Source organism: Triticum dicoccoides, chromosome 6A (genome assembly GCF_002162155.2).
Source record: "Triticum dicoccoides isolate Atlit2015 ecotype Zavitan chromosome 6A, WEW_v2.0, whole genome shotgun sequence".
In the NCBI taxonomy this organism is placed as follows: Eukaryota; Viridiplantae; Streptophyta; class Magnoliopsida; order Poales; family Poaceae; genus Triticum; species Triticum dicoccoides.
Window position 1 is genome coordinate 363548333 of NC_041390.1, and position 16934 is coordinate 363565266.

At 49.0% G+C, this 16934-nt stretch overlaps 1 protein-coding gene across 1 annotated transcript in view; it reads right to left on the reverse strand.

Annotated features, from left to right (window-relative positions):
• The window catches only part of LOC119316923, a 37092-nt gene that overhangs the window by 15971 nt on the left and 4187 nt on the right, over window positions 1-16934 (reverse strand). The window contains exon 2 of the mRNA XM_037591315.1: window positions 10022-10265. Coding sequence (XP_037447212.1) covers window positions 10022-10240 — 219 coding nt within the window. The 5' untranslated portion in view covers window positions 10241-10265. The remainder of the gene's footprint in view (window positions 1-10021; window positions 10266-16934) is intronic.

Here is a 16934-nt window from a genome sequence, read left to right on the forward strand (position 1 = left end):
CAAGGGCTGGGCCGTCACCCCCCAAGTGGCGCGCCGTATCTTGATCCGGATACGGTGGCAAGTGAGCGAGGATCGGGTCGTCGCATCCTTAGTGGCGCGCTACATCGGCGCCCGAATGTAGTGGAAAATGAGCAAGGGTCTTCGCATTTGACTCGACGAGTGCGAAGGGTAAGGAAGCTAGCCGAGCCTAGGAGGATTCGCTTAGGTAGCTGGAACGTAGGGTCTCTGACAGGGAAGCTTCGGGAGCTAGTTGATGCAGCAGTGAGGAGAGGTGTTGATATCCTTTGCGTCCAAGAAACCAAATGAAGAGGACAGAAGGCGAAGGAGGTGGAGGATACCGGCTTCAAGCTGTGATACACGGGGACGGCTGCAAACAGAAATGGCGTAGGCATCTTGATCAACAAGAGCCTCAAGTATGGAGTGGTAGACGTCAGGAGACATGGGGACCGGATTATCCTGGTCAAGCTGGTAGCTGAGGACTTGGTTCTCAATGTTATCAGCGCATATGCCCCGCAAGTAGGCCCCAATGAGAACACCAAGAGGGAGTTCTGGGAAGGCTTGGAAGACATGGTTAGGAGTGTACCGATTGGTGAGAAGCTCTTCATAGAAGGAGACCTCAATGGCCACGTGGGTACATCTAACACAGGTTTTGAAGGGGCGCATGGGGGCTTTGGCTATGGCATCAGGAATCAAGAAGGAGAAGATGTCTTAAGCTTTGCTCTAGCCTACAACATGATTGTAGCTAACACCCTCTTTAGAAAGAGAGAATCACATCTGGTGACTTTTAGTAGTGGCCAACACTCTAGCCAGATTGATTTCATCCTCTCGAGAAGAGAAGATAGGCGTGCGTGCCTAGACTGTAAGGTGATACCTGGGGAGAGTGTTGTACCCCAGCATAAGCTGGTGGTTGCTGACTTCCGCTTTCGGATTCGTGTCCAGCGGGATAAGCGTGCCAATGCCGCTAGAACGAAGTGGTGGAAGCTCAAGGGGGAGGTAGCTCAGGTGTTCAAGGAGAGGGTATTTAAGGAGGGCCCTTGGGAGGAAGGAGGGGATGCGGACAATGTGTGGATGAAGATGGTGACTTGCATTCGTAAGGTGGCCTCGGAGGAGTTTGGAGTGTCCAGGGGAAGGAGAAGCGAAGATAACGATACCTGGTGGTGGAATGATGATGTCCAGAAGGCGCTTAAAGAGAAGAAAGATTGCTTCAGACGCCTATACCTGGATAGGAGTGCAGACAACAAAGAGAAGTACAAGATGGCGAAGAAGGCCGCAAAGCGAGCTGTTGGTGAAGCAAGGGGTCGGGCATATGAGGACCTCTACCAACGGTTAGGCACGAAGGAAGGTGAAAGGGACATCTATAAGATGGCTAAGATCCGGGAGAGGAAGACGAGGGATATTGGCCAAGTCAAATGCATCAAGGACGGAGCAGGCCAACTCTTGGTGAAGGACGAAGAGATTAAGCATAGATGGCGGGAGTACTTCGACAAGCTGTTCAATGGGGAGAATGAGAGTTCTACCATTGAACTGAATGACTCCTTTGATGAGACCAGCATGCGTTTTGTGCGGCGCATCCAGGAGTCTGAGGTGAAGGAGGCTTTAAAAAAGATGAAAGGAGGCAAGGCGATGGGCCCTGATTGTATCCTCATTGAGGTGTGGAAAGGTCTCGGGGACGTAGCGATAGTATGGCTAACCAAGCTTTTCAACCTCATTTTTCGGGCAAACAAGATGCCAGAAGAATGGAGACGGAGTATATTAGTACCAATCTTCAAGAACAAGGGGGATGTTCGGAGTTGTACTAATTACCGTGGAATTAAGCTGATGAGCCATACAATGAAGCTATGGGAGAGAGTCATTGAGCACCGCTTAAGAAGAATGACAAGCGTGACCAAAAATCAGTTTGGTTTCATGCCTGGGAGGTCGACCATGGAAGCCATTTTCTTGATACGACAACTTATGGAGAGATATAAGGAGCATAAGAAGGACTTGCATATGGTGTTCATTGACTTGGAGAAGGCCTATGATAAGATACCGCGGAATGTCATGTGGTGGGCCTTGGAGAAACACAAAGTCCCAGCAAAGTACATTACCCTCATCAAGGACATGTACAATAATATTGTGACAAGTGTTCGAACAAGTGATGTCGACACCGATGACTTCCCGATTAAGATAGGACTGCATCAGGGGTCAGCTTTGAGCCCTTATCTTTTTGCATTGGTGATGGATGAGGTCACAAGGGGTATACAAGGAGATATCCCATGGTGTATGCTCTTTGCGGATGATGTGGTGCTAGTTGACGATAGTCGGATGGGGGTAAATAGGAAGTTAGAGTTATGGAGACAAACCTTGGAATCGAAAGGGTTTAGGCTTAGTAGAACTAAAACCGAGTACATGATGTGCGGTTTCAGTACTACTAGCTGTGAGGAGGAGGAGGTTAGCCTTGATGGCCAGGTGGTACCTCGGAAGGACACCTTTCGGTATTTGGGGTCAATGTTGCAGGAGGATGGGGGTATTGATGAAGATGTGAACCATCGAATCAAAGCCAGATGGATGAAGTGGCGCCAAGATTCTCGCATTCTCTGTGACAAGAGAGTGCCACAAAAGCTAAAAGGCAAGTTCTACAGGACGGCGGTTCGACCCGCAATGTTGTATGGCGCGGAGTGTTGGCCGACTAAAAGGCGACATGTTCAACAGTTAGGTGTGGCGGAGATGCGTATGTTGAGATGGATGTGTGGCCACACGAGGAAGGATCAAGTCCGGAATGATGATATACGAGATAGAGTTGGGGTAGCACCAATTGAGGAGAAGCTTGTCCAACATCATTTGAGATGGTTTGGGCATATTCAGCGCAGGCCTCCAGAAGCTCCAGTGCATAGCGGACGGCTAAAGCGTGCGGAGAATGTCAAGAGAGGGCGGGGTCGACCGATTTTGACATGGGAGGAGTCCGTTAAGAGAGACCTGAAGGATTGGAGTATCGACAAAGAGCTAGCTATGGACAGGGGTGCGTGGAAGCTTGCTATCCATGTGCCAGAGCCATGAGTTGGTTGCGAGATCTTATGGGTTTCACCTCTAGCCTACCCCAACTTGTTTGGGACTAAAGGGTTTGTTGTTGTTGTTGTTTGTTTAAATTTGCTTAAATAACTTAATTAAAATGCTTTAATTCATAACTAATTAACCGTAGCTCCGAACTTAATAAACTTTATATGTAAATGGGGTGAAAAAATGCCTAGTTTAACATGGTGGCTTTACTTTGCATGTTTAACAACTCTAAAATTGTGTTTAGGGCAGAACAGTACCAAAACCTATGATATGCACATGAGGAATTTTCGGACTTGTTGTTTGTTTTTCCGGCCTCATTTAAACTTGCCTAAATAGGTAGTTTTCATTTGCTTCACCCCTTACCATATTAATCAACATTTAATATTGTTATATACATAAACGAGATCGAACTAAATAACTTGTCATGGTGTTTCGTCAATATGCAACTCGTTGCATATTGATCTCCACTTAATTTGTAGAATTGCTTGTGCACATGCCTCATTAAACCGGACATGCATCATACTTGGTTGTGCATCATGCCATGCTTATGTGATGGTTGTTTACTATGTTGTTTGCTCCTTTTCGGGTTACTTCTCGCGTTAGCTTCGGTTTCGTTTCGGAGTTGTGAGGATCCGTTCATCTACGTCCGTTTGTCTTCTTCATGGACTCGTTCTTCTTCCTTGCGGGATCTCAGGCAAGATGACCATACCCTCGAAATCACTTCTATCTTTGCTTGCTAGTTGCTCGCTCTATTGCTATGCCGCAATACCTACCACATGCTTTATCATGCCTCCCATATTCCCATGTTCAGCCTCTAACCCACCTTGTCCTAGCAAACCGTTATTTGGCTATGTTACCGTTTTGCTCAGCCCCTCTTATAGCGTTGTTAGTTGCAGGTGAAGATGAAGTTTGTTCCAGGTTGGAACATGGATATGTTGGGATATCACAATATCTCTTATGTAATTAATGCATCTATATACTTGGTAAAGTGTGGAAGGCTCGGCCTTATGCCTGGTGTTTTGTTCCATTCTTGCCGCCCTAGTTTTCCGTCATACCGGTGTTATGTTCCTTGATTTTGCGTTCCTTACACGGTTGGGTGTTATGGGGACCCCTTGACAGTTCGCTTTGAATAAAACTCCTCCAGGAAGTCCCAACCTTGGTTTTACCATTTGCCTCACCACCACCTACTTTTCCCTTGGGAGTCGCTCTCTCGAGGGTCATCTTTATTTTAAGCCCTCCCCCGGGCCAGTGCTTGTCTAAGTGTTGGTCCGAACTAGAGTCCTTTGCAGCGCCACCTCGAGGAAACTTAAGGGCTGGTTTTAGTTGTACGGAGTGCTCATCTGGTGTTGCCCTGAGAACGAGATATGTGCAGCTCCTATCGGGATGTCGGCGCATCGGACGGTCTTGCTGGTCTTGTTTTACCATTTTCGAAATGTCTTGTAACCGGGATTCCGAGACTGATCGGGTCTTCTCGGGAGAAGGAATATCCTTCGTTGACCGTGAGAGATTGTGATGGGCTAAGTTGGGACGCCCCTGTAGGGTTTTGAACTTTTCAAAGCCGTGCCAGCGGTTATGGGCAGATGGGAATTTGTTAATGTCCGGTTGTAAAGAACTTGAAACTTAACTTAATTAAAATGCATCAACCGCGTGTGTAGCCGTGATGGTCTCTTCTCGGTAGAGTCCGGGAAGTTAACACGGCGTTGGAGTTATGCTTGAAACGTGTTCTGCTTCTCTTCTCGCTCTTATTTTGCATAAGTTAGCCATCATATATGCTAGTGCTTGCTGCAGCTCCACCTCAATACCCTATCCTACCCATAAGCTTAAATAGTCTTGATCTCACGGGTGTGAGATTGCTGAGTCCCCGTGACTCACAGATTACTTTCAAAACCAGTTTGCAGGTGCCGATGATACCGTGCAGGTGACTCAACCGAACTCAAGGAGGAGCTCGATGAAGATCTTGTTCATCGTGTTTCGTTTCAGTTGATCAGTAGTGGAGCCCAGTCGGGACGATTGAGGATCTTTTGCATTAGGGGTAGTCTTCTTTTATTTTAGTTCTGTAGACGGACCTTAATTGTATCTGGATGATGTAATGCTATATTCATGTATTGTGTGAAGTGGCGATTGTAAGCCAGCTCTGTACCTCTTTCTTATTCAGTACATGGGATGTGTAAAGATTACCTCTCTTGCGACATGCCTACAATGCGGTTATGCCTCTAAGTCGTGCTCCGACACATGGGAGATATAGCCACATCGTGGGTGTTACAGCTAATGTTGTCATTGGAGACATTGACATGAAGGTTACTGGGTATGGTATATTTTCCACTATTTTCTCAGTATGTCATTCTCCTGATCGGTTGATTGACACGGGTGCTAATGTACATGTATGAGACGACATTTCCATGTTTTCTTCTTATCAAACCTCAAGGACTTCCACCGTGCTGATGGGCAACATTTCAAGTGCTTCTGTTCGTGGTGTTGACACGGTCGATCTGAAGTTTACTTCGAGGAAGATCGCGCGGCTGAAGAACGTGCATTATGTCCCCTCCCTCAAAAAAAAAATCTTGTTAGCGGGTCTCTTTTGTGTAGAGATGGCTACAAGCTTGTCTTCGAGTCCAATAAATTTGTAGTGTCCAAGTATGGAACTTTTGTTGGTAAAGATTATCAATCAAGAGGCTTGTTCAGACTATCATTGTTAGATGTTTGTAATAAAGTTGTTAATCATGTGTGCAACAATAGTGAATCAAATGCCTGGCATTCACGTTTCTGTCATATTAACTTTGGTTGCATGACGCGGTTAGCCAAGTTGAGCTTAATCCTTAATTTCATCGTTGTCAAGGGATCTAAGTGTCAAGTTTGTGTGCAAGCTAAGCAACCTCGTAAGTTTCATACAACTGCAGAAACAAGAAATCTTACACTACTAGAGCTCATTCATTCAGATCTTTGTGAAATGAATGGTGTTTTGACAAAAGGTGAAAAGAAATATTTCATGACCTTAATTGATGACTCCACTAGATACTGCCATGTGTATCTTTTGAAATCAAAAGATGAGGCTTTAAACTTTTTCAAGATCTATAAAGCTGAAGTGGAAAACCAACTTGATCATAAAATCAAAAGGCTTAGGCCCGATCATGGTGGAGAGTATTTTTCAAATGAATTTGATTCTTTTTGTAAGCTTTTGAGATTAATAGAAACAGGTTATCATTTAAATTCAACCACAAGAAACTCTTATTTGGCATTCTGACCTGCTGATACTTGCAAGAAGAGCTCGGAGAATTTTTGGGATTGACTGGATATTACATAAAGTTTGAACAGGCCTATGGAATTTTGGCTAAGCCCTTCACCAGTTTGCTGAAGAAACCCAGGGCTTAAATATACACTCAGACATCGTGATGGCACACATGCCACACTTGATGGGTCAACCAGCCACTTGAGGTCCCTGACGGGCTCATGTCCACCTGTTTAGTCGCCCATCACCACCTGCAACCCAGTCAAGCGGCCGCTAGAAAACACGAGCACAAGATGTAGTAATCTTCCCAAGTCGCATGTTCCAGCGTACCTTGACTTGCAGAATTGTCATGCTACCCTTCGTGACCATAAGTCGCTCCCGGATAGCCAGCAGTTGCAACAGCACAGTGGAGAGATCTGGCAGCTCCATGAAGACCGGTGAATAGTTGGCGGTGAATGGCTTCAGTTGCGACATGTGAAACCCTGGATGTATGAGACTTGAGGGCGGAAGATCCAAACGATAAGCTGCAGCTCCAATTCGTTCCAGGACTTTGAATGGGCTGTAGAATTTGTGAGCAAGCTTGGAGCACGGTCTGACTGACGAGCAACGAGTGCGCCTATGGTTGAAGCTTGAGGAGCACATCTTTGTCGACAGCGAACTAACAATCCTGGTGGTGCTTGTCGTCCTGAGCCTTGACGCGCTCCTGTGCGCTGCGGAGGTGTTCCCGCAGTAATGCAAAAAAATCAGCATGATCAGCTGCAAGCTCTGCCAGCGAAGAGTGTAGTTCATCCTCCAAAGTAGGCATTGTACAAAAATTTGGATCTATTCCATATAGAGCTTTGAATGGAGTGCAGCCCAGCGATATGTTGTCGTAAGAGTTATACCAAAATTCCAGCAATGGAAGCCATTTTTTGATATATTTTTTCCACTTCACCAGCTGTCATGCACTAAGCACTGCATGTATTCTCCAAGCATTGATTAACTCAGATTGGTGCCGGACCATCCCTCTCATAATATTTGTTTAACCTACAAGCTTATGTCTAGCCTATTTGGCTACCCCATGGTGCCCTTATATAATAGGCCTGGGCTAAACGTGTTCGACTCAAACACCTAACCTTTCACTAATTACAAATCCAACTGTAGCACAACCTGTACACATATTCAGCACATATTTTAACAGCAACCAGAGGTGAGAAGGAGAGGACTCCACCTGAATGCCGGCGCACGTGCACACCCCACCACACTACAGTCTGCCACCCACTGCTCCACCGTCAACCAGTGATGTCCACGCCGGCGGACGGTCGCTGCAATCCACACCTCCAGCGTGAGCAGCTCGCAGCCTGCCAGCGTGCGGTGCGGCAGTGCGGGCATGAGGACCCGATTGCACTTTAAGGGCTCATTTGGTTGTTGGGGAGTGAAAATCCAGGGCAATACACCCCTAGGAGAGATTTTTCCAGTGCATATATGATCCCTTCCACCACTGGGGGGTGTTCCACAACCCCGGTGTCCAAACGGTAAGAAGTGGAGGGGAGGCAATCCCTTGCAAGAGCAGGTTCGTGGATCTGGACAAGGCCTCATCCAGCTTGATAAGCAAAATCGTTGGGGTTGAAGAACAGGAGGAGGTTCAAAGAGAAGGACAACGACCTGGCCGTCGACGTCGCCGGAGATGACAGGAGCTAACGGAGGGAGCTCCGGGGAAGGAGGAGGGTGACGACCCCGATTCACTGGCGTCGCGGGAGGGGCGGAGCTCTGAAGGGAGGGGACCTGGAGCATATTGCCGGAGGGGCAGAGGCACGAAGCATGGAGGCGAATCACTGGAGGAGGGCGGTCCGCAGCGTCGCTCCGGTCGCCGGCGGAGAAGCTCGAGGCGGAGCGCTGGGTCTTGGTCGTCGTTTCCTGGCGTTCACTACTCTCCTTGCTGCAAGCCGTGGTTTTCTCCCCCGAACCCTCGAGGCGTGGATCTCTCCCCCGTGGAAAGGACGTGGATGGGCCGGAATATCCCCGATGGGTGAAACAACCAAATGGTGCGGTAATTCTCCACGGGCCGGTTTGCCCTCGTGGTCTTTGCGCCCCGGTTTTTTAAGGGGATCCCGGGTGGATCACGGCCTACCAAACAAGGCCTAAGAATATAGTCTAGGGGTGTTTTTGCAAATGTTCAGGGACAATTTTGTAAAAAATGTTGAAAAAAACAGATTCAGTTCAGTCCTAGCTGAGTTGGCATGACTGCTGACTGGGCAGCGCCATGTCAGCAGTCAACGCGGTCAAAACCACTTGACCGAGGCAAAACCGGGAGGAGGGTTGAGTTTTGCACCATGTGGTTAGTTTGGGGTATTGTGCGACCGGTTTCGCAGTTCAAGGTTGCAAATTAAACCAAGTTGTTAATTCAAGGTTGTAATGTGGACTTCTCTCTTTCTTCTCTGACTGATCTTACTTCTGAAGATGCAGAATCCTTGCTCCAGGACGAGTTGGTACAGTGATTTTCTCCAGCGGCAACATCACAAGGCTCGGTTACATATGAAACACTATGCTGATGAAAATCGCACTGATAGGAACTTCCAAAAGGGGGGCAAGTTTAGGACAAGCTGCATCCCTATGCTCAACAGTTTGTGCCTGCCAGACCCTATCCGAAGATCTCTGTCAAGTGTTTTGGGCCCTACAAAATACTTCACAAAATTGGTCTAGTGGCTTATGAAGTAGAACTGCCTTCTACATCCTGTGTCCCATGTGTCGCAGTTGAGGCAGCATGTGCCTGATCATTCGACCGTTTTCTCCAAACTTCCTTCAGCTGCGGAGCTTGATATCTCTGAAGTTTCTCCAGCGGCAATCCTGGATCGTCGCCTCTTGAAGAAAGGCAACACTGCTCTGCTTCAGGTGCTCATCAAGCGGTCTTTCGCTGCCAGAGAAGATGACTTGGGAAGACTATGCCAATGTTCAAGAGTGGTTTCCAACTGCTGCAGAGGGGATGTCACACCAGGCCCAGCTCATCAGGCGTGTTCCTTAAAGGGTGGTGTTTAGTGGTGGCGTAGTAGTTGTGTGTGGGCCAGGGTGTCACTTGGGCGCGTTATTTATATGCCATGAGCTGTAACAGGAGAATTATCAAATGAATAGTGAAATTTGATCCTCCCCCAACTACTCGCTCTACTTCTTCCCCAAGTCCTTATCCCCTCCGATACCCAAATTCACTTGTATCCTGTTACATGTCTTCAGGGAAAGTTCATTGGTAGAAATTAAAGGGGTAGCAAGCTCAGTGGCAGGAGAACAGTGGTGTACCTCCCCTTGGTTGCAAAGATAAATGTGTAGTTACGTATACGAGGAGTGAATCAATGGGGTTCCACGGCTCAGTATGCTAATTGATCAGTTACTAGCAATTACAGATTCAACATTTGAATAATGGGAAACAACAAAAGGGCATATCTGCCTGGTGTGTTTCATCTGCTAATTCCATAGGAAAGAAAAACCCCATGCAGGTAAATTAGTTTGCACACGCTTCCAGGTTAATCATCAGTACTTCATAATAATTTCATGAAACAAGGCACGTAGTTGTATGTGGTTTCATTATTTCTGCACCAAATTAAGTATAAATTTGCAAATTAAAGTGTAACTTAGACATCCCCTTGGACAATACATCTACCACAATCTACAGTGCATGCTACCTTCTTACTACAACATTACCCATATAGCATAGACAGCACATAAGCAAAACTGCAAATCAAAATAAATTTTAAGATGGAATGGTGAAAACTAAGAAGATATAATCACCTGAGATGGAAAAGCCAGCAGTAGAGCTCTTATCTTCAGAAGAACAATATTTGCATCCTGGACAAGCTCTTCAACTTTGGAAATAGCATTTTGAACAGCTAAGAGCTGCTCCATAGTGTTCATTGAAGGTGGAGATGTCACCTTGACCTCAGTCATTGGCTTTCCTTGACTAGTTAGTCTTGTCAGCAGCATGACCGTTGCTGATAACAGTATGACCATAACAAGAAAATAGACTACCCATCCCCTGTCTCAGCATAGAAGCATAGGAACATCACTAATATGAAGGGATGAAAAATCATCAATTAGTTGACAAGCTGATATTAAGATTCATCGTATCCATGAACTTCTACTGAGTTCAGATTACTAGTAGCATCTACACTAGTACTTTTACTAAGCAACTCTTGGTATCTTTTTTTTCAGGAGCACAACGCTTGGTATCTTCAGATGCCCACGACGGTGTTCCACCATGAAATCGTAGCCGAACAACTTGTTCACTAATTGATGTTGTGGGATTATCTGAGCCGCTGCTCCAGGGTGAAATTCAAACCATAGTGGTCAGTGCAGTCGGTGAATGCATGTTCCCGTCATTAGCTCCCTCTCATAGGCTGCCAGCTTGGCAGGACGCAGCGTTGCTATGCGCCGGCTCTAGAAAGTCGACACACCATTGTCCTGGTGAAGAACGGCGCTATGGCCAGATTTGAAGCATCACCCTCGTCGATAAAGCTGGAGTTGGAAGTTGGCATCTGCACGACTGGGGCTGTACCGAGGGTGCTCTCATGAAACACAGCCTTGGCTTCTTCACACTAACTAAATCCCTCCTTCAGTAGCTTGGTGAGCTGCGCTGCCATACTGCGAAAGTCCTTGATAAAACTTGCGGTGGTAGCCTGCAAGACTGACGAACCCGTCGGAGAGGGGATCAGGATAGTGGGGATAAGGTTTGAGGTGAGAAGCGCACAGAAAGATGAGAGGAAAGCTAGGGGACGAGGAATCAGTTGTTCCTCAGATCGATGGTTCATCTCGCCAGTTACCCAGTATTAAATAGCCTCACTCTCTGGGCCACACTCAATTCCAGTTTAAATCCCCCAACATGCCCCTGACATCTCTCTAGTCCACTGTGTCATCGGGCACAGGTGTGACATTCTCCCTTTCTTCAGATGGAGCCCCTGTCCAGACCGCTGCCGTCGGAAAGCGGAGCCTGAGAACGCCATAGTCCTCCGAGATGACTGTCTCGGTGATAGGGTAGACCACCACACCTTGAGTTGGACGACCAAGCCATTGTCGTGTTTCATCAGGTCGCCGACTGTCAGATCGGCGGTTCGCACCAGCTCGGGAAACACTGGAGTGTAGTCCGGCATGAATGGCTTCAGCTGGGAGACGGAGTAAATGTGGCTGTCGTCCGGAAGATCGAGCTTATAGCGAGCTGCCTGACTGATTGCAGCACCTTTGAAGACCCAAAGTACTTGCATGTGAGCTTGTGGTAAGGCAACGGAGCTTTGGGCGTAGGGTTGCAGCTTGAGCAGGACCGCATCCCACACCATGAACATGCGCTCAACACGGTTGCGGTCAGCCTTGCGCTGGATGCGGCACTGACCTCAGAGCAGCTGGGTGCCCAGGAGCTCGGTCTGCTGCTCCCAATCTGTGTCGTCGATCGCTGATGTAGAAGCAGTCGGCCAAGAGAGGGTGGCACTAAGGTTTGGTTCCTGCCCGTAGAGCACCTTGAAGGGGGAACAATTGAGCGATCGAGTGAAATGTGGAGTTGTACCAAAGCTCCACCATCAGAAGCCAGCACCCGCACTTGCCCGGAGTGTCGTGGAGGTCGCAGCGAAGGTAAATCTCAAGGCATTGGTTTACACGCTCACTTTGACCATTTGTTTGTGGATGATACACTGTGGACTACCGCAGCTGGGTGCCAACGGAGGCGAGCATCTCTTGCCACATGTCGCTGGTGAAGATGCAGTCACGGTCCGAGACGATCGACTTGGGCGTGGCGTGAAGCTTGCGATCGCGACCAAGAACGTCCGCACCACTTATTGTGCACTGAAGGGGTGGCAAAGTGGCATTTAGTGTGCAGGCTTGATGATGAAGCGGGTCGACAACCACCATGATCATGTCAAATCTGTTAGACTAGGGAAGGCCCTCAACGAAGTCCATGGTCAGGCCCGTCCACGGCCCTTCCGGCACCAACAGGAGTTCCATGTAGGCCGGCTTGGTGTGTTCGTACTTGGCGTGCTGGCACACCTCACACTGTAGGACAAAATCATCGACGGCTTGTTTGAGCCTTGTGCACAGGAACAACTTGACGCAGTGGTAGGTCGCGACCAACCCAAAGTGGCTGCCGACCACATTGTTGCGCAGCACGCTCACTAGCTTCGCCTGCAGTGCGATGTTGCAGCCGATCCATACACGCCAGTGGAAGCGAATGATGCACTGCAGTGTTGCTTCTCCAGGCTGCACAGTGCGAGTTGGCAAAAGCTTGCTGACACATCTGTCTTGTATGAGTTAGTTACCGCCTGCCTCCGGCCGGGTTGCCAGACCAAGAGAGTGTCAACCAAGAGGAGGTTGCCCACGCGAGACAGAGCATTGTCAGAGCCGTTCTCGACGTCGTGCTTGTATTGGAAGGTGAACGGGAGCCACAGGAGGTTGGACATCGCCGTCCGTTGCAGATTTGTCACGAGCTGACAGTTGCCCAAGCACTGCGGTTAATCAGGATCATGACGGAGCCGTTTGGAGGTCGGTGCACCACTTGTCCACGGCCATCATGACAGTGAGGAACTCCTTTCCTGATTGTTTTTTGTTGTGGACGCCGAGAGCCTTGCTAAAGAATGCCACGGGGTGGCTGCCTTGCACGAGGACGGCCCCAATGCCGGTGTCACGGGCATCCATCTCAATTGACGATGGCTTAATGAAGTCGGGCAGCACCAAAACGGCTGTCGTCACCATCGCTTGATTGAGTGGCTCGGACACCGTCTAGGCATGATCTGCCACTTCAAAGCCCTTTTTTGTTAGCAGCGGGGTAAGTGGCTTGGCAAGGATGCCATACATGGGCACAAACTTTCGGTAATAGCCCGTGAGGCCAAGGAAACCTCACAGCTTGGTGGCGTTGGTGGGAGTGGGCCAATGTTGCATGGTTGTCGCCTTCTGGTTGTCTGTGGCGACACCGTCCCAAGAGATCACATGTCCTAGGTATTTGATACCAGTCTAGGTGAACGTGCACTGGGATGCCTTGGTGTGGATGAATCCTGTCGAGCAGCCGATGCAAGTGGGTAGTGTGCTCCTGAAGTGAGGAATTATACACCAAGATGTCATCCAGAAAGACAATGACAAACCTACTGACATGCTCGGCGAAGATCGAGTCCAAGAGTCATTGGAATGTTGTCAGCGCATTCGTCAACCCAAATGGCATGACTCGGAAGTGGAAGTGTTTGTGGTGCGTCTTGAACGCCATTTTCATCTCATCACATGCTTCATCCAGATTTGGTAGTAACCAACATGGAAGTTGAGCTTGGAGAAGTAGGTCGCGCCGCTAGCTCATTGAGTTCGTCGAATTGGCAAAAGGAACTTGTTTTTTACTGTCATGTCAGGCGTGGATAGTCCACACAAAAGGCCACGTTCCATCCTTCTTCACGAGGAGCACAGAAGCGGCATATGGGCTCATGTTGTGCATGATCACCCCGCAACGCACCATCTCGCTAACTCGGCGCTCGATCTTGTCATTTTGCAAATGAGAGTAACGGTATGGTCTAGCTAACCCAGTTACAAGGACCTTCTTGAATATCATCGGTGCACTCGAAGGGCCATCATGGCACTCCTGGGAGCTATTGACTTGAAACATAATTAGAAGACGCGGGACCTAGATGACTTCAAACAAACAAGGTGAACCAGCATTGTCATGGATGCACTCCCATTGGCGAAGAGGGACGAGATCCCATGGTTGACCTGCTATGCGGTGGCATGGTGCCGCCCAAACCCACAATCGCTCTCGGAGGGCTGTTGTCGTACTCAAGGGGGCTATTGACTTCACACACAAACAGAAGATGCTGGGCCTAGATAGGAGTTGTAAACTTCAAACAAACAAGGCAGACCTAGAATTGTAACGGATGCACCCCCATTGGCGATGATGTACGGGATCCCAGACATAAACAGAAGACGAGAGTTTGTTGACTTCAAACACACGAGGCGGCCCAGCATCGTCATGGATGCACTTCCGTTGGCGAGGACGGACAGGATCCCAAGGTTGACCCGCTACGCGGCGACAAGGTGCCGCCCGAACACACGATCGCTCTCGAAAGGTCGTCGGCGCAATCCAGGGAGCTATTGCCTTCAAACATAAAAAAAAAAGCAGGCCATTCAAACATAAACAAAGAACACAAGGCCTAGATGGGAGCTATTGACTTCAAACAGACGAAGCGGCCCAACCCATCAGGCCCTAGATGGGAGCTATTGACTTCAAACAGACGAGGCGACAAGGGATTAGATCCCATGGTTTACCCGTTGTGGGGTGGCGTGGTGCCGCCCGAACCCACAAACACTCTTGGAGGGCCGTCGTTGCACCCCAGGGAGCTATTGGCTTAGATGTAAACAAAAGACGCGGTGCCTAGATGGGAGTTGTTGACGTCCAACAGACAAGGAGGCCCAGCATCCACGGATGCACACCCATTAGCGACGAGGGATGGGATTCCAAGGTTGACCCATTGTGCGGTGGCGTGGTGCCGTTCTCAAAGAGTGGGTTGTTGTCGCACTCTAGGGAGCCATTGACTTCAGGCATAAACAGAAGACAGGAGTTCCTGACTTCAAACAGACAAGGTGGCCTAGCATCGTAGCGGATGCACTCCCAACATAATGCAACCAGACTAACATACTGAGTCGGAACATTACACGTCTCGGCCCCTGCAAACACAGCCTGAACTCAAGGACCTTTCTTGGTTGGGCGCAACTCCGGCATGAGGGTCATGACGTAGTCGTATTGGCGATGAAGTGAAAGGGACTTGGGCTTGGCAAAGACGTGGAACTCGTAGAGGACGGCCTAAACTGGCGGAGGCACGTGTAGTCCTTCTGTTGGTGACCTCGAAGGTGTCATCTCCATCACTGCCATCGCCCATATGTCAGTTCCCGGCATGCCACTTGAGCAAAGTATCAGGCTCTAGGGGAAGCAAAGACGTTTGGTTGGTTGATCGGTCACCTTGCAGTGTCACCTCTTGGCCTTGGTGAATGCACGTGATCATTTTCTCTAGCCAATGGCAGTTCATCAGGCTATTGCGCCGAGACTTCCATGCCCAAAATTCCATTATATGCGCCGAGCTCCATGACACGCATGTTGGTGGTGAACTCATGGCCTTGCAACCACCAAATTGTCGAGGACGAACTTATCATAGCAGAGACACTATCCATTCGCAAGCTTGACACCCACCAGTGGTATGGGTGCGGTGGTGGCACCGATATGATCAATGAACATTGCGTTGATGAAGTTGTACGTGCTCCCAAAGTCGAGCAGCAGCAACTTATCTTGGGTGCCCACAAGTATGCGCAAGCGAATCGTGCCTGTCGCTTCAGAGTCGGTGATGGCGTGCACGAAAGCTGGCAGCACTCCAATGATGGGGCACCGGGTTCCTCCATCAATTTTAGAGTGCGGATGGCATCATCTGAGAGCAACTCGCCATAGTCACCGACCTTGACCGTGAGCACTCACCTCGGTGCTTGCACTGATGCTCCCGAAGGTAATTGTCCCCACAGCAGAATATAGCCCAAACTTGTCCGGAGGCCGCAGTGCAACTGGTGGTCGAGGAGGGGTAGGGATGTAAATGGCGCAATAAATAGCGCCGAAAGGCCCGTTTAGTTAGCTTAATAGTTCATTTTCATGGGAAAAAACTTGAACTATTAGATGGATAAGTGGGCTTAAACAGGCTTAAACAACGCGCCTTTACATCCCTAAGGAGGGGTCAATGTTGGGAGCGGAGAGGTAGGCGGTTGACCCGTAGGTGCCGGCCTGTAGCGCGGATGCTAGTGCTCAAGTTTCTCCTGGGTGTGTGCACACACAAGCCGTGCATGATGATTTTCGGCGCCTAAAGGCCGGCGAAATCAAATGGGAATTGATGCCTCAAATGCCCAACATTAATCCGCCACCAATCTAGTCTGCCTCAGTTGTAGCAAACAATTCATCAACAATTCAATTTCGTTAGATCCAAATTCCTCCAACAGAGCTTCCTTGAAGGCTTCCCGTGTGAAAATGCATTGGGACTGCCGGCATGCATGAAGCCAGTGTTGTCGCGTGCTCTTCAACGTAGAGCATCGTCGTGGTCACCCGTTGATGCTACGAAATTTTGTACAACTCAAAATAGGCCAGGCAACAGTCCAACCAAAGGCGCAGGGCAGTGCTGTTGAAAGTGGGGAAACCATGGTGCGGGGATTTGACATAGCCATGGCCACCAGCTGGAGCAGCCTGCGAGATGACCGGCATGGCATACGATAGTTGTGGGGCGGTCATCTCATTGGCTACCCATCTTTGGCAGTGGCGGGGTCGCCAAAGGTGCGGGTGCGATGGCAGAGCCTAATTCTAATGGATCGCGGGTGTGCGTCTTGGGCTCATTGACATTTGCTTGGGTGAGGTGGATTTCTTTCCTCATCCCTTGCATATCGGTGGTGACTTTCTCTTTGAACTAGAGCTAGGCCTCATGGCGCTAGTCCAGGATGGCAAGTCATTGAGGCGCTTGAGGATCATGTCGAGCAAGGACTTCATCTGATTTTCACTCTCCATGGCTGTAAGGACATGGCATGTCTGAGCAGAAGGCTTGGATTGCGCCGCCGTTAACGCTCAAAGCCAAGCCAAAATCTATCTAAGGGATTTTGCGTGATGTTCACAGAAGCAAAATCACACCCAACAAAGTGGATGTACGAATCAGGTCGGGAGATTCAGAGG